An 18551-nucleotide genomic window follows, 5' to 3' on the forward strand; every position below is an offset into this window, starting at 1 on the left:
TTCCTCTGGGAAAAAAAACTGATTGAGTTTGCAATAATGGCATTCAATAACCAAAAGGTGAAGTTAATAAAACAGTTGTTAGTTACCAGGTGCTTGTGAAAGGTATGAAAGGAGACTAAGGAGTAACAATATTTTTCTGTAGAGATGAATGACAAAGATGAACCTAAAACTATTCCCAGCGGCGACGGGGGTGAAGACCAGAGACAGGGCTGGGCAGGAGCACGTGCCCAGGGCTGGGAGGCAGAAGGGCAACTTCATCAGGGCAGAGATGCTGGGACTCCCCAGCTTCTCTGGCAACTTGTGATTTCCACATGTGGGCAAGCACTCCCATGGACATCCATAGAGCACAGTAGGAAGTTACGAGAGGCTGCCTCAAGGGAATGATGCAAGAGGCTCCTGCAACAGAGAACGGTGTGATGAAAAGGACTGTATTGCTGCTGGTGGCTGCGGTCCCAGAACTGAACAGAGCACTCATGTGCTCTGGAAATTTTGGAGGAGAGGTGCTGATGAAGGACCTCTTCTGCTAGAAAGGTGACAGGGCCACCAACTGGAGGATACCAAGCTGCAAGGAAACCTATCTCATGAAATCCCCTGAAGATGGGAATGTGAAGCTTGACTCCAGATGCAGAGTATTTTCATGCAGAGGTGCTGCTATGTGGGGCTGATACCTGGTCATGTCAGTGGGCAAGTGAAGAGGGGACCCCACAACTAAGGAGAAGTTGTCTTGTGTGATAGAGCAACATTTTTAAGGGGGAAGGATATGCTGGCCCTGAGAGTAGTATCACCTTGATGTGGTCTAAGGCACTAGGGGTGCCCCCTAAAATACCTTAGGGAAGGAGAGAGGACTGACCTCCTCAAGACCTGGCTGAACGTTTTTCTCCTCCTTGCAGCAGGTTTCCCAAGTGTGTTTTTCTACGCTGACACCTTCTAGTTGAGCTTTCTGAGAAAGATTGTCAGTTTCTAGTGGGTACTCAGCAGGCACATTTGTCAGCTTAAGTGGCCTAACCTTTGTAAATTTGAGTGATAAATGACCCTTAAAAAGATAAGCACTGGGGCTTCAGCTTCACCAGCAGCCACAATATTCTTTTCATTCACCAAAGTAGGAAAGCCTTTTCCCTCAGCTGTACTGCATGTGCCCTTTCTGTATACAGTATGTGAAGAAGTGCATACCAAAGACTTACTAAACAAGTCCACCCTTGCTCCCTACTCAATGACACTATCCTAAAGACATAGCCCAATAAATACATAAGGAGGTCTGGCCAAACTTCTTTGGCACAGAACCAAGCTCAGGAAGAAACAGAAGTGTCTCTAAATCAGTTTTATGGTTCCCTGGCTGGGGCTGGCTGCTCCTTTATATACCTTGTACAAGCAAATGGGGACTGACTTGTGCCAAGTCACCAGTGTTGCCAGCTGAGCAGCAGCTCTGGCCCATGGTCTTGCTAAGCTGTAGCCCCTGAAGAGGGAACACGAGGAAAGAGTCACAGGCTTGAGGCTCAAAATCTTTGACAAGGTTATGTTCAGGTTTTTTAGCTAATCCTACAGCAACAGAACATGGTTTCTAATGAGGGAGAGGGGGCCTCTCCTAAAAGGAGATGACAGAGAATGAAGCTCAAGGAAGAATGAAAATCAGGAGTATGAATTCAAAATACAGAGAAAAAGAAAGGCAATTCTTGCTGAATCGATTGCATAGAGATGGAGGTGATCTGTGGTGTGACAATATTCCTTTTAACATTATTGCCCATAGACAAACTTTCTTTCAATACTTCAGGTTTTATTGTTCTTATAAGTAATATAATCTTCACTGCTAAATTCTTGGGGCTAGTCTCTGGTTTACAGTCTTAAAAATCAAGACTGAAATGATTTCCTTCACTATATGCTGACTTTCTTGGACAAATCTTAAGCAAGAGGATACTAAATCCCCTCTTGTTTTGTCAGTTACTCTGACCCTTGGCACAGCTGGGGTACTCTAATGGCTCGTTAAAACAGAGAGAATAGGGGTTAGTGTTGCCTAAATTAGTGCTAAACCACTTCCCAAAGGAAAACGGGATGAGAGCAGGGTGTTCTTTCTTTCAGTTGCAGCCTGTCTCTTTGCGAATTAATCTAAACTAGTCCAGAGCTGCTGCTTGTGGCTGCCTCCACACCTGATGATTGCAGTTTGTTTTCTTTCCTTATCCTAACAACTGGGGAAAACCATTTTGCTATAATCTTTTCTGAAATGGTGGTAGTGTTAATAATGGAAAAATACAGCCCACATGCCCCTTGGTTACTTAAGTGAGTTATATTACTGCAGAAAACATCCCCTAGAAGATAAGGGTCTTCAAACTCTGGCATTAACAGCTGTTGGGGCGGTGTCCAACCTCTGCTGCTCACATTCCAGGCTGTGGGCAGAAGCATCTGCCTCGGCTTTACTGCACTGACAAACCTCAGCTAAAACACAGAGGTTTCTGAGACACTATGAGACAGAAGAAACATACCTGAATTTAGAGTACCTATTTAAAAAAATCTGCAGAAAACAGAAGTATGATAACCAAGAAAAACACAAAGTGTGTCCCAGTAACCATGGATATACATGAAGGTATAGCTCATGGACCCCAAGAGTCGCCAATTCCTTCCCTCTCTTGAGACGTGCCCAATATCTGAAGCCATACATTCCCACCTCCTCTGATCTTTCTATAATCTCCAGGTGAACTAAAAAGTAGAATTCTCCTGCAATCATAATTTTTCATCCTTTAAAGCTGCTTCCATTCTTATTTTCCTGTGTTTTTTGAGAATGTTTTTCGTGTGGATAATCATGTATCTAAGCAACACCTTAACAGAAAAAAAGCCTGTGCCCTGTCATTTCAAACAGTGTTTCAAACATTAGCAGTCACACCTGCTTGTGGTGTTTATTGAAACTTGCAGTTGCATTTCAGATGTCTGTGCAGACCCAAGGTTGAGCAATTTTTTTTTTTTTTTTTCTGAGCTGCAAGGGAAAAAGAATAATGGCATCCAAATTTTGTTATGTTCTTGAGACATTATTGACTTCAAAAGAATACTTGCACATGTACTGTCACTTCACTGCCAGTACATCTCACAATACTTCTCCTTTCAGGCTAAGAAACAGCATTATCTGAATTTCAGAAGTGATCTTGGGCGTATGTCGTACTTCCCCACGTAAGAAGTCTGATAAAACAAGATGTCACTCGTGGGCTTTCTGAGCCTTGCAGATGGGAAAGGCTGTTTGATGGTTACATTGCTGGCTTGTCTTTTGAGTGGATTAAACAATAGACTTGCAGCATATTTTTCTTCTGCCAGTGGTGTTAGTGTAGGTGGGTGTTCAGAGAACATCTGTTTGATAGCTGTGTCATCTGTTATGCTTTATAAAGAGTTAGGCTATAAATATGGACTGGTGGGATAGAAAGACCCTAAACATGAAAACACCTTTTCCTCTGTTTGGCTGGGTTTTTTTTTTCCAAATCTCTCTACAAAAATCTACCTGGACTTGTTAATGGTTTAAACATACCTTCATGATCCCCTTATTTTAAAAAAGTTCCAGCTGAAAGCAAAGAAGCAAACTGTCAAGAATCTTTTTGCTTGGGCAGCTCTTCTAATTCACTCATGAAGCAACTATAATAGAAATACAGTGTTGCAGAAATGCAGAGTGACAGGACTGCTGACTAACCAGTTACTTCCCATTTTCTACTTCTGCACTTAACTCTTCCTTCCTTAGTATGCCTTTCCCTTGACTACTTTTAAAGTTAATGATACTGAACAACTTTGCCACATTACCAGGGCAATTTTGAGCTTTTGATTTTATATGCGATTTTCCTGGTCCTCATACCTCTGCCAATAGCCATTTTTGTAAATCAAATCATTTTATCAAACAGCTTCTTTCTACCTCTCCCCTGAAAAAATCACAATTTAGATTTAAGATCTTTACACTGTAGTCATTTCCCCCCACTTCCATCAGTCTTAAAGCAAACTTGACTCCATGCACACTGAGCATGAGTGACACTGTATTTTTCATTTGTCCTCAGAAAATAAATATATTGTTTGCACAATGCTCAGGCTGAGCAAAGAGATGACAGGATATCCAATAATGAATAACTGAAAGGATTTTATCCGGTTTTAACAGAAATTTACTGAATTCGTTTCTCACCCAGTTCTCACATGGGCAAATTTCCCCTCATTGCAGTTTCTGCCATGACTAAATTTGCCTGTGTTAGACCTGAGAACGAAAGAGAAACATCTGGCCAATCACTTCTGAAGGGGAAGAGGTTGTGGTGGTACAAGCTCAGAAAGGTTAAAATCCATTGAGAAATTACTGTGAGGCTACAACTGATATCAAGGTAGTACTGCTTTTTTCATCCACTTACTACGGATTTTTAAACACGAGCAATAGCAGTGTCTCACCCATAATAAGTAATCCCATACGTTAACATCAAACCATTCAATTTCTTATCTTATTCCACTCCACAGCTTTAATTACTTGAAAAGGCTGCTAATGCTTTGCCTCATCTAATGCAATTAGATTTAATTTTCATTCTACCTCTCATTTGATTCAAGAGGGATTGCACTGAAACCTTCCAATGTCTTGGTGTGCCAGCCAGTGCCATCAACAGACCCACCGAGCTCGGGAAGATGTATCGTACACAGTAATAACGAGTGCTGGCAACGGCACACCTACATTTGTTTTAGAAACCCAGTGTGCCAATAAAATGAGTAAGGTAGGATTTCCTAAAGCTCTGTAGACTGGTCTACTATTGACTTCAGCAGATGTAGGCTATTGAGGAGGTATTTGATTTGTCTGGATTGCTATGCAATTGCCGCTTGGATTATAATTCTGTTTGTTACTAAGCGTTTCTATTCACAGGAGGTTTTTACTGTCACTTCCAAGATTTACTATGCTCAGGAGGACTTTCACATTTCAAACGTTCACCAGCATGAACCCTAATCTTTGCCCTAAACCATCTTCTCCCAAAATGCCCTCAGATACGCACTTGGTGCTGACACACTACAAAAACCGTCTCTTTTGATAAAGGCAAGCAAGGCTCATGCAGATCATGGCCACAGGTTATGTTTCCAACAATATCAAGCTGTCTTCACTCTAAAAATTGCAGATGAAAGGTTCCAAGTTGGTTTTCTGTTGCTCTAACCCTGATGGTACTATGGCAAGAGGTAAAATTCTCAGTGACTTCAATAGCTGCAAAGACAAGGTAACACTGCATTCATTAAAATAAAGAAATGACATTGTATTTTCCAGCATAACACCAGGAGTGGGTATTGTTACATGACGTTAATTGCCAACAGAACTATCCTATAATTGCTTTCCCCTTCTCTCCACAATGAAGAGCAATTAAAGTTTGCATAAAAACAAGACAGTGTGCTGGTGAAGATGACCCACCGGTACAAGTGAGAAAAAATGATGAGTTGTGTATGATCTGTGTCAAACTGAAGACAGCCAGAGAAAGAAGAGATAGACTGAAAAAGAAATGGGGATCAATAGCAGGATTAACACAAGGGAAGAGGGACAGGAGTGATGAGGAACAGAAAGAAACTGTAAAGCTTTACTTTTGACCTCTTTGGTAGCTATTAACATGAAAGACTGCAAGGACATCAGACAAATATTCAGAAGTTAATCTAGAAAACAAATCATCAGTAGAAAATGGCATACTAATTGTGGGGGAGGCAGCAGAAGCTGTAGAAATTAGGAGTACCTGAGACAGGCAGGTGAGAGGGGAGTGTTAGATAAGATGCAAGAGAAGGAAAGAGGGAATATCGCCAGGAGTGCAAAGCTGGGGCAAGAGTCTAGGGACTGGCCAGGTTCCACCGGAACACAGCCCATAGGGTTTCAAGCAGTATTTGGATTTATGAGCCTGCAGCAAACAGGGCAGCTGACAAGCCTGGTAATTATCATCCCTCACTGCTATTACAGGTGCAGTAACTGGTTGGCAGGGAGGTTGCTTAGTAATAGAGATGGACTGGCTGGAGCCACATGTGTCACCTCCATGGATGGAGAGCTGTCAAAGTGGTGTTTTGGCACACCAGTGTTTGGTTTGCAGTCACCTGTCCAAGCCCTTGTTAATGCACAGGGAACTAAAACACAGGTATTTGCTACCCAGAAGACTGAAGACCAAATGGAATGTTCTGCTAAGCAGGAGGTATGTGCTCACTAAGCAGACATTGCTCCTTCAACTACACAAGTTAGAGGGACCCTGAAGGCTGCACAAATGGAGAATTCATGATTACAAACTCCCACTGGTCTTCATTTTGAACCTGAACCAGCACATAGTAAAGTCAGTATAAAATTTCCCCTGCCTTCTGAGATGCTGGACCATATCTCATGTGATGCTGGGCTGATGTTATAGACAGCCTTTGTGTTTCGGGTGGTTGCTCTGAGATGCTGTGGTGTTTGACATTCAGCTGGAGACCCCAGGTTTCAGGGTTCCAGCTGAGCACCTCAAACTCCACGGCCACAGCAAAAAGAAGCACGATTTGGTCAGTTGTCCTCAGCTTAACTTCTCCAGCAGTAAAACAACAACTAGATCTCCACTGTACTGATGTTAGTGTTTTGAAACATTTGATTTCATAGATACGGTTTAATATTTAAGAAACCTCCGAATCTCTTAGATGAAGTAATCTGAGATGAAGTGCTCTGTAGAAATGCCTCAGTTTAGATGACCAAAGCACAGTAATAGCTTCATTTTATGTTGCTGGTATAACCCTACAAGGGCAGGCAAATCCTAAGCAGTACTGAGACTGATATAATATTTTCAGAATTTTTTTCTTTTAAAAAGGGCTTTATTTAAAGTACTGGGGTTTCTCCCTCCTTCCTTCTAGAATAAAATCCCTTAAAATTTACGATGAAAATTATTTCATCAAGATCCTACAGTGGAGACACCTCAAGTTACCCGTGTAATTGCATGGAGGCACTCCAAGTAAAGGTTCCTGTTGTTGTTCTCAAGAACAAGAAGACAAGTTATTTTTTAGATTACTTTCCTGCTCGGAGCACACAGCCTATGCCCACACATTAATGAAATTCCTATCTGGTACCCAAAGAAGTTAATACTCCTATGCAGCTATGGCAAGTAGAAAATATTGCTACAGTGCCAGGTCTTCATCTGAGGAAAATCACTGTAGGACCACTTCTCTCCACAGAAGTATGCTGACCATTCACCCCTGCTGCCCTCTGAGCCTCTTGCTCTCTGTTCCTTATCGAGACTACCCGAGTGAGAAACTAACTTCCAGAAATCCACCAGCACATTGATTAAAACATGACACACACCAAAGGAATCAGATCTGCCTGAAACACACTCTCATGCTGGCTGCAGACCGTGTATAGGATGGCAAGGACAAATAACCTGACACTGCAGCTTAATAATAGTGCTTGCTCTTCCAGCTGCTTTCTCATTTGGTTTTGTTTGATTATTTCCTAACTTTAAGAAGGTCAACTCCGGAGGCAACTCTCCCCCTAATCTGAAGCTTCCCAGAAGCTGCCTGTACAAGCCTCAGGGAATTGCAGAGCCCTGAGGAGCATAACACTGATGCTGATCAGGTCTACGCTCTGTTTTGGCTGTTGCCTTTTGGTTGCATTGGCTGTATAGACAGTGAGACTGCATTCACGGAGAGCAGAGAGCCAGAACCTCCTGTGGCTACGGCTTAAATCCATATCCTGAAATACAGCATTGAAGAAGACAGGACAAATATCCTTTCCCCTTAAAACCTTCAGATCATCTCAATTATTTGTGAAATTTCTTGCCAAATTATGCTATGAAGTGCCTGCTCTCGCAGACTCACTCCCTGGCTCCTAGCAGTGCAGTCCAGCAGCTGACCATTTGCTTGCTGAGCTGTCCAACTGTATTTTGCACATCACTTGCATTAAATTATCACCTCCAGAACACCTGGACCACCAGATTTTCTCACAAGACTACTACACAGAGCCAGAGGATATTTTAGAATTGAGTGGTTATGGTGCTTAGGTTGTGGAGCACAAGCAGAAATGACAAGCTGAGTATGATGGGTCCCTACAGAGGACCTAGAGAGAAGAAGCTCCAACCCAGCTGACATCCTAAGCAAGGAGAGAACAGCTCCCAGAAGCCAGTGAGATGGCAGAAAACACCTAACATTGTGTCTCTCATTTAAGGTAAGAGCAGAACATACCCCTTCCCTTCGTGTGGAGCTGTCAGTCCACTGGAATATTGAGTCATTTAACAGGATACCTCAGGGACAAGGAAAGGATAAACAGTCTTGCTCACTCCTACACACTGTGCCCTGAACACCTGTAGCCTTCACACAGCTGTACAGGGAGAGGATCCTCGTATCTTTTCTTCCTGGGGCCCTTCTCAAGCACATGTAACCCAGACATGTTCCATCCCAAAACAGTCCGCCCACAGTAATGGTCCTTTAAAAAATATTATATTGAAAAATCACCTTTACATTTTGGAGTACTTCTCTTGACCTTATTTTTTAACGTCTGGCATGGATTTCTATAAATTAATTATACCACTGTATTTTTGAAACATATGTTCTTACACATAAGAAGCTAAAAATACAAATTTGATAGCTCTATGTCTCAATATGTTTTACTACACAGGCACCTAAGATTTATTCTAATACTTAAGAGAGGAAAAAAATCTGTGTACAGTGTCATGGATTGAAGTCAGAAATCCAGAGCTTCAGGCATTCCAGAGCTGCCTGATGTGCTAGCCAGAATGAATCTGTGCTCCTAGAACATGGGGAAAGCTATGACTGATTATGTTGTACTCTGCAATACTTTACCAGGAAGAAAACTGGTCTGACTTATGCTTTTGCTTTCAGTCTTTAACAAAGTGTTCGGAACTACTGATGGTTTGCATTTGGAGAAGGAAGGAAAAAACTCAGCTGAAAAATGAATTCTACTGTCACTTAGACCAAAGAATCAATAATAAATTTTACCTAGCTGCTCCTTAAAGAAATCAGAACAATAATAGCTGCCTACAAAAATCCTACCTTTTGGAGTGCAAAATAATGACTGAATAGATGGTGTAATCTGACAACAAACAACCAGAAATTAGACTGAAGAATTTTCTTACATAGCTCTGAAAAATCAAGATTTGTCTAATGAAAATAGACTCATCATTTCATTATTCAAGCACAAACAATGCAATAATAGAAAAATGAATGCCCAGAGTGCTATCAAGAGGGTGTTTTATGGGCTGTAAACCACTTGCTTTGTGGGCTATTCAGCAAAATGCTTTAATATTAGACTTATAATTTCATTTTAATTCTCCTTTCTTAAAGATCCCACTAACATGTTTTTCACCCAGAGGATTTGACTGCATCCCTGTGTAATTAGGGAAGTGCAGAACTGCAGCCAAGGAACCACCTACAGAAGGAGAGCTGCCCAGCTCTGCAAAGGCCCTGTTCAGGGAAGGTGGATGGAGCAGTTTTCTCCAAGCCTAGCTATGCCTAACCCTTGTTCACAGAATGATGAAGAACTGGAGTCTCTCTCCCTCTGTTCAGCTTACACAAACACGAGGAAAAATTGCAGCCCTGTCCCTGTGTGACTATATTGATGTCTACGTATGGAAGATTTAGTAGTTTTATTAAAACTGTCGAAAGCAGAGTGAGGGCTTTAAAAGACACAGCGAGATTCCTCTAAGCTGGAATCCTCTACAGGTAAGAATGTGAGTAACCTGCGGGTGCTTCACCCTTGACAGACATTGCATACACTTGCTGTTTGTTAAGTAGTGAGTAAGAAACCCTTCCAACACATTGCTAGGATAGTAGCATGTTTAGCTGGAGCAATAAAGTTGTTTTGACACATGTAACTGATGAAGTTGTTGAGGAAGGCAAGCTGTTTTGACTCTGGATGTCTGGTAGTTCTTGGTGAGGTTGAGTAAAAACACCATTCTTGTCAACGAAGCGTGACACAAAAGCAAGTCAAAATCAAGGATAATGTGGTGTGTGAGCTGACAGTGGAATTAAAGGTACTCCAGGTGGGTAGGTACATAAATGAGCTGGCTGGGAGGAGTAAAATGGACCACAAAAGAATGACTCTAGAACTGCTCCCTCAGGTGACATTCTCATGCCTACCATTTGGTTTCTCCCTGCTGGGACCATGAGCCAGACAGCTTTGAGCACATTTGACTAACAGTACAGTTTTGGGTTTTAGCTGGACAACTTGTTACTTCACTGGATTTTTTTGCTTTTGCTGGGCAGAGCTGCCAATATAACTGAATAAACCGTGTGGTGGAAGAAACCTTGCCCATGGAGAGGCAACTGAGCTCACCATGGGCTTTGTTCCTCCATGAGCTGCAGCAGCTTCAAAGAAGCATGCAAGCAGAAGTACTGAGGTGGGGGCAGCACTTCCTCTTCATCTGCAAGAACTGTACCTGTAGCTGGTAAAAGCTATTCCAGGATGGAGTGCAACAGCCTTGGCATGTGGTACTCCACAAGACACTACTCCTGCTGGGCTGTGCAGCTTGGCACCCCCAGCACAGCAGCTCTGCCATGGCCTTCACTGTGCCCAAAGGCACAACTTGGCCTTGCTTTGAGCTACCTTCTGCTGCATCTCCTCACCCAGAGCAAAGCCTTGTTCCACAGCAGGTGCTCTGAACTCACACAAAGCACTGTAAGTAATCCAGGAGTAAGCACTAGCAGGTAGAATGCCAAGAGAAGGTACTGCTTGGGGAGTCTTTGTCATAACCTGGCCTTTTCTGTTTCTCAGGAAAAACACTCTTCAGCCTCCATCCCGCATGTGAGAGACGGGTATTTATCTATAACGAGAGACCGGTGCCCTGGCGCCCTCGCCCTCGGTTGTTCTACAGGAATATGAGAAACACAATTCCTGGTTCAGCCATTTACACTGGCCAAGACTGGCAAAACTCTCTGCTGAGTTCCTCATTCCCTCTGCCCAGGTACAAATGACTGAAGGTGGGGCAATGGAGATGCAAACAAATGCAAATGAAGAGACACATTTTACATTTCAATAGTGGGGAAGTGATGTGTTTACACATCACCTGAAGACTTCTCTGTTTGCCACGGCAGGTGTAAGAAAAGAGTGGGTTTGTTAATACACTAACTTTTTTCGTCCATCCATTCAGGGCAGTCAAAATGATCTCTTTTAAATATATGTTCCTGCGATGAAGAGGGCTTAGTGCTTAATTAAAATGGTGTTCTAGTGACTGGACTATCGAACATACTTGCAAAACAAAAGTTAACTGAACTATTCAATGCAAAAAGTAATAATACCTGACAACACTGCTGGAGTCACCATCACGACTCTATTATACAGATTAGTCACTATTGACAAAACATTTCCCGAACCTAATGAATGTAAGTGCAATAATGAGCTGTGCGTTTCTTCCTTTCTAATAAAGGGGAAACACGACATTTATGCTCAGAAGCCCCAAGACAGTTGGCTTGTTACAATACTTAAAATCTGGCAGAATTAAGATCGGTAAGATCCTGTGTCCACAGGGACGGGATTTCTCAAGCAATAGCCTGAGACCAGCAGATAACTATGGCTTTACTTTGGCTAGATCTCTGATACAATAGTTCTTAACTGTGCTTTCAGAGTAAGAAATTTCAGAGTAAAATCTAATAATTTTACAGTAAAAAAATATCCTCCTACCAAAACTCACCATTTGCCTACAAAGTGCTGCTCTTCCCGAACACCTACGGGATATGAACAACTGCAGCCAGCTGTGACCAGCGACACACTGAGAACGTGTATTATGCTACAGCTGGACTTGCGTCTTTAATCACATACACATCTTAACTTTGCCACCAGTTAAAGCCGCTACCAAGTTCAGCGGCCAGGCACCGCGAACGCCCAGCTCTCACTCAGCATCTCCATCAGCCCGCTGCTTTCGGGGCCCTGCGCCGCCTCTCCCGGCACCGAGCCACTCTCCCGGCAGGCGCATCCCGGCGCGGAGGGAGCGCGGGCAGCGCTGCTCGGGGGACCGCCAGCCCCGCTCGCTCCTTCGGGCCGGCTGAACGAAAGCCGGCCGCCGGCAGCAGAAGTTTAATGGGTAGGGACGGGACTCCCGACGCTGCCGGCCCAGGGAACCGACGGCCGGCGGTCCTGCGAACGCGCGGGAGCCGGAGCGCTGCGGGGCGGGAGAAGCTCCGGTTCCCGGCTCCGCGCAGCGGGGCGGGCGGTGCGACCGCGACTCGCCGGGCTGGGAGGTGAGGGGGGGGACACAGGGAGTCGGACGCCCCTCTACTGCGCGGCCCCCGGTTGTCACAGCAACGCGGCAGCGCCTCTTCCCAAACTTTGGTCGCTATAACGACCGGGCCGCGGCATCCCCCGGGCGGGCGGGTCTCCTCCGCGGGGCCGTCGGGGCGGCGCTCACCTATGGTAGAGACGACGGTGCCCACGAAGTAGAAGGCGCCGGGGAAGTCCCAGCGGGGCCGCAGGGCATCGACGCGGATGCCCGCGGCCATGGCCGCCTCGTAGCTCCGCAGGAAGGCGCGCAGCTCCGGCAGGCTGATGTTGAAGATGCGGCTGAAGTTGTGCAGGGTCCGGTTCCAGCGGAGCTGCGCCTCCGCCTCCGACGGGCTCTCGAGGGCCGAGAAGACGGTGGCGCCGGCGCTCAGGTACGCCGCGATGAGGGCGGCCAGCAGCAGGAACCGCCCGTTGTCCTCGTTGAGGGGCGCCAGGCGCCGCCGGCGGCAGGAGCCCGCCGCCCCCCGCGGGGGCATCATCCGGTGCGCGGCGCGGCGGGCGCGGCGGGCGGCGGGCGGCCCCCGGCGGGGGGCGCGGGCATGGGGCGGCGCCGCGCGGAGCCCGGAGCGGCGGCGGCTTCGCTGCAGGGGCCGCGGCTCTGAGTCATCCCCGGCGGGGCTGCCCGCCCGGCTGGCGGCGGCGGCGGCGCCCGGGGCCGCTGGCCTCGCCCGCCCGCCCTCAGCCCGACGCCCCGCGGCCCCGGGGCCGGGGGCTGCTGCGGCGCGGGCTCGGCGGCGCGCCCCGGCCGGCTCGCTCTGGCCATGCGGGGCGGCGGCGGCGGCGGCCCCGCCGCGGGGGAGACGCCGCGGGGAGGCGGAGGCGGAGGCTCCGCGCGGCGCCCGGTCGACGGCGGGCGGAGGGCGGGAGCGTGCGGCGCGTCCCCCGGGGAGCCGCATCCCCGGCGGGAAGGCTCGCCCAGCTCCGCTGCCGCCGGTGCCGCCCGCCCGCCCGGGCCGGGCCGCCCGAGCCGCCGGTGCCGCGCCCCCGGGGCGCCGCCGCGCCCGGCCCGGGGGGAGGGATGGGGCGGGACGGGGCCGCCCTGCCCGGCCCGGCCCAGCCCTGCCCGCCACTCCCAGTTCTCCGGTGCCACCGCGGCCCCGGCCGGTGGCCGCCCCCCCGGGCGTACCCGGGAAGCGGGGACGCGGCAAACGCGGCCGCTCCCTCGCCGTGTGTGCGATGCCCCTATGCCGCTGCGGGGGTTGTTTGGCTCTGAAACCATTTCTCTCGTGCCCCGTGCCAAGAGGGATGGTTTTGAGGGAGTTGATGTCGCTCGGTGGAGCGCTAATTAATTAATTTTAGCCATTTCTAGGTGCGCGAATCCTTGTTTCTGATCTGACTCCAGATTTTGGGCTGCACAAAATTGGACCCAAGAAAATGATAAATTTTGGGTTCGGTGCCAAATGCCCATTCAATCTTAGCTAGTGTATGAAAGGTGGCTTCCCCTCCCTACACTAATCTGGTGGATTCTGTCTTCGCTGTTTGCCTTGGAATAAGCACTGTAGCCTTTCTTATCTGTTACGCTGCAGTAAGAACTGCAGTCCTTCCCTGGTAGACTTGAAGTAAATAATTACATTCGTATTTTTTAAATAAAATGAGAATTCACACTGATAAAATATTGCAAAGAGGATGGGAGTGATGCCAGTCCTGCAATCGTGTGTGTAGGGGATGATAACACGTGTAGGAAAGATCTGGGCTCGGAGGAGCAAATCCTCCCCACGATTTACAGTTGCCAGTGTCAGTCTCACCGCGATGGGAGCTTGTGTCCTGGTTTATGGTTTTTTTATAGCCTAGGTTCTATTTTTTTATACAGAAAAATGTTTGCCGTCTCTAGGTGGCTACCTGATGTCTTTTAGAAAAGGGCTATTTGCCATCACTAGGACTTCTCCATAGCTGTTCTTCACACATTTATTTCTTATTTTTGATCTGAGAGATTTTGCTTGGGCATGAGATTTCACATTAGTGGCAGTTATCTCTTGGCCACATCTGTAGTGGGAGAATTTCCTCCCTTTCTAGCGGATCGTTTAGACTTGTCAGGTGAAGAAAATAGCTTGTGTTTACAACTATGCTTCCTAGGAAAAGGCCACTGATAAAATGCAAATACTTAGTTTACAAAGTACTCAAATATCATATTTTGATAGCCACTAGCATGTTTAAACTTTGCTTTTTGCCACTATCGCTTTTGTCCTAAAGCCTTTTTTTCAGCAGAAGTGAAAGTGTTTAGAAGTATCAAAGATTTCCATCTTTTGTTGTGCTCAAGGCAACCAATACCAGATGCAACACTTAAGAAAAAAAGTGTCTCCTATTTCAAAGTGTCAAGTTGTGTCCCACTATAAATACTAAGTAAAAATAAAATAATTAAACCAATAAATCACAAACTCAATAGCTGTGAGAAGTAATAGTAGATCTCAAGGGCAAAAGAAGTAGAAAAAAAATTTGGCAAAGTACATAAGAACTAATCAAAAACCCATTGAAATGAGTGGAAAGTCTCTCATGGATCATCAAAGGCTTAATATAATAGGTCAGATATGGACCATTTAATGACAATGTCTGTAGTTAGAAATAATTTCCACTCTGGTAATCCAGGAATGATTACATACAATCCACTGTACCAGACTATGTAAAACTAAGCCAATTTACTGGAATATACAGGAATTTTGTTGCTGTAGAGGTATATTGGGCTTCAGATTCATGGTATTTTTGTGTTTGCAGGGGAAATGAGACTGGTTGGTTGGTTGGTTGGTTGGGTTGTTGTTGTTTTATATTTTTCCTGTTGGAAACATTGAAAAAGGAGAGTCCAGTTCTCTGGAGTCCTCAACAATTTCACCTACTGTGAAAGGCCAGCGATGTTTTAAGTGAGAAACCAATTAGCAAAGTTTGTATTACTCGTATTCTCATCATTGTCCCTTCTTGGGTCATAGATGGGGATGAAAAACTGCCTGTTTCCTTAGGTGACAGGGCTGAGTCTTTTCCAAACAGTAGAAACCGAGTCTGTGGTGGCCTCTCTGGAGATGTCGTGCCTGGGAAAGGATGATGCTGGTGGGATGCTGATGAGCTTGAGGAATCACGTAATAGGTATGAAAGCATACCAGTAACTTTCCATAAAGAAAAAAAAAAACTAAGCTGAAGCAGCAAGGAATGTGGTTTAGCTGCTTCAGCATGGACAAGACAATATTTCAAGCATCACCAAATCATGGTTTCTAAGAATTCGAGCTGTTGACAGATTTTCAAAATGTTTTGACAACTCATTTCACTAAGATTTTTTTACTTGGAGTCTTGAAAATTTGTCACCATTTTGCAAAATATACTTCAGATTTTTTTGGTTATAAAGCTAGAGGGAAAAAGTCTATTTTTTTCATTAAGGTCCCACTGAAAATGTATGGTCCTTTCCAAAGTCACTAACTCCTGGAAAAGCTCCACTAGCTGGATACAAATCCTCCACATATGCAGGACTGTGGCTTGAGTGAAAGTCATGGTTTTGGTTGCTCTGATTCTATACTAGAATTTGTTTGAGGAAACATCCTGAAGCTGCTACTGCATCCCTGCTTGGGCAGCACTCTTAAAGGCAGTTATATGGTTAAATGAATGATTTTTTAATGAATTTTCTTGATTATTGAATCAAATTTCGAGGGATTGGGTGAAAACCTCACTGTGTTTAAAACCATTTACCTAGGATTTTTTTAAAAGCTGATAGTCAACTGTAAATTGGGGTTTATGCTAAAATTAAGCCCCTGCACTGCAGGCATATTGTATAGATGGCACCAGCCATTTTGTTTGTCAGGAGGTCAGTGTTTGTGAAAGGGATTATTTTAATAATCAAAAAATAATGTTTATATTATTATCTTGGTTGATTAGAGTGAAACTCATGCAAAGAAATGAGATGCATTCATTAAATGTTTAATTAAACCATTGTCTGAAAATAGGTCGGAATACTAAACATCACACCTCATTATTAAAGAATAAAATTTAATATGGTATTTTAAACCTGAAACAACCCAGTTACTGCTATTCCTTTCAAGGGATTAGTTCTTTCTCTCTCTCTCTTTTTTTTTTTTTTGTGTGTGTGGGGGTTAGAATCCTTAAATACTCAACCATGGTTTGACTATGTGATTTTACAAGCAACTTAGCAAGACCACTTTTTTTGACTTCAGGGATACCAAGACCTCCATAGTTGTATTCTTGGTTCCAATACAAGCTTTTGCACATGCATGTCCCCACTGACTTTGCAGCAAATATCTGTTGAGAAACAAATATCAAGTACATAATTTAGGAGCTTTTTACTACTATATTGCCATGGAAATGTCTCAAGTATTTTTTTTTAAGGGTCTCATGCAGTTTGAATGTAAACATGCCATACAGTCCTTGTATGCCCAGCTTGTTTGGAGTAGCTGGGCATATTTTCTACCTTGGCGGTGACAAAACACAAATAGATTTGTAACTTACTGCTGGAATTAATGTGCAGATGTTCTTATGTTGCTCTTTATACAGTATTATCTTATTCAGTATCTACTGTGTAAAGTAGTTTTTGTCTGTAATATGTGCCAAAGAAATTACTTTTCAGTGAGTGGCCTTATGGTTAGCCTGGGTGCTCAACAAACCGCATGGGCAATGAGATGCTCCTTTTCTTCACTTGTACCTCCTACTGGATTTAGGGGACAGCCTCTTTGGTATTACTCTGTAATTAAAAGAAATGGATTAGGTAGTTGGTAGTCTATGCAATCAGGGCCTGGGTAGCATTGTGAGCAAGGGTTTTGGTCACAATCCATAACCAAAGTCAATATGCTTGTTTTTTAAGGTAGAAGCCTGGACACTTTGGGATAGAGGGTGAGACCTTCCTGGTACCCAACTTAGGTACAGATTGGGACAGTGAAAAACATACTAACTGCAAAGTATTAGTGGGAGAATGTGTGTTTCCATGGAGCCTTAGATGTTATTAATGTCTCCTTACCCTCTCAGGACACTTTGGTAGATTTTGAAGCAAAAGACCAGTGTTGGGACCCAAATGGCCTTTTGTATTCTTGTGTCTCCCCTCTGACCTTTTGGGGAGGGGAAAGAGAAAAATGCAGGCTTGTAACTGGTTTTGAAGCCATGAGTTACCTGTTGCAGACAGATGGGTTGAAAACCGAGACATCTTATGGGCTGACAGGCAGGTGGTCCATCTGGAGTCTTGGGATGAAACTGCTGTCAGGTAGCTGGGCTGTGTAAGCCCTTGTTGTTCTGTCAGTAGCAGTCCAGCTTTCGTGAGAGCAGAGCTGAAGAAGCTGATGAGATGAACTTGAGAATCCTTTGGGAACTGTATCTTGTACTCGCAAACTCAAAATCGAGTCAGAGTCAGAGGCAGGAGTTAGCCGTGTGCAGGTTTTGATTTGCTTGTTCTCGCTGCCAGGGGAGGCTAAACTCTGTTAAAACAGGAGTACTGGTAACCAAATAGGTGGGTTTTTTACTAGGAGAATATTTCTGCTGGTTTAAGAGAAACAGAAAACATTTGCTGTTTAAATCAGAGATTCCTGTATTCTTCCTGCTAATTTATGAATAGTTATGCAATGTCTTTTTTTTTTTTTTTTTTTCCTGAGGCCCAGTCATCTAACTACACTTTCTCACTTTCACTACTCTCACTCAGAGAATGATCTAATAAGCACTGGCAATTACATTCAATTTAAATGTGATGAATAGCCAATTTCCAAAGGCCTGATCCCGTATAATGCTCTGAGCATCCTGATCACATTAATGTGTTCTCACTTGCCTGTAATGTCAACGGAAGCTGGAGGCACCCTGCGTCTTGTGCAGGTAGTTCTGTATTCAGGTGACTTCTTTTCCTCTCAGTCTTTGGTGGTATGAAATTTTGTATTTTATGGGAAAACCTTCCACTCTGGTGGCTTATGTTCTTTCTGCGTTAGTTTTGCTTATTTGTTTTCTATTCTTGCTCTATGCGGGAAAAGCTCAGTCAGTGTTTTGGCATGCAAAGGATTTTTAATACATTTTGATAATGGAAAGCTACTATTCTACAGCTCAGGGTGATGCAGCTCTGTAATATTCCTGAGACCCCACAAAAGATAATTCCTGAATGCACACCTCACTGTTGACTTCATGTAGACTATTAGGCAACAAACCAGTTATCTTCTTGGGTTTTTTTTTTATCCTGAACAAGGATGTCACCTTGTTCAACATAACAGGAGCCTGGCCTTTCAGAAGACATCAGCATTCTTCAGCTCTCCAAGTGAACAGCTGAATTCTTGGAAGCACTGAATGACCAGTTAGGCAGTTCTGCAACATGTCATTTCTCTTGACAAGAATTTGGAGGAAAGAGAACAAGCTCTTTGTAAATCTCTCTGCTGAGGTGAGAGAGGTGGCCCCTGTATTCTGT

At 44.8% G+C, this 18551-nt stretch overlaps 1 protein-coding gene and 1 long non-coding RNA gene across 3 annotated transcripts in view; one reads left to right on the forward strand and one right to left on the reverse strand.

Annotated features, from left to right (window-relative positions):
• Window positions 1-12696, reverse strand: part of KCNK12 (potassium two pore domain channel subfamily K member 12) — a 29295-nt gene extending 16599 nt beyond the window's left edge. Inside the window, exon 1 of the mRNA XM_050315296.1 lies at window positions 12318-12696. Coding sequence (XP_050171253.1) covers window positions 12318-12669 — 352 coding nt within the window. The 5' untranslated portion in view covers window positions 12670-12696. The remainder of the gene's footprint in view (window positions 1-12317) is intronic.
• LOC126639935 (uncharacterized) overlaps window positions 12431-18551 on the forward strand; it is a 58741-nt gene continuing 52620 nt past the window's right edge. For both annotated transcript variants that reach the window (XR_007628907.1, XR_007628908.1), the window contains exon 1: window positions 12431-12561. This is a non-coding gene — a long non-coding RNA (uncharacterized LOC126639935). The remainder of the gene's footprint in view (window positions 12562-18551) is intronic.

The sequence above is a fragment of the Myiozetetes cayanensis genome, unplaced genomic scaffold (genome assembly GCF_022539395.1).
Source record: "Myiozetetes cayanensis isolate MyiCay16 unplaced genomic scaffold, myiCay2020 scf2-11, whole genome shotgun sequence".
Taxonomy (NCBI): Eukaryota; Metazoa; Chordata; class Aves; order Passeriformes; family Tyrannidae; genus Myiozetetes; species Myiozetetes cayanensis.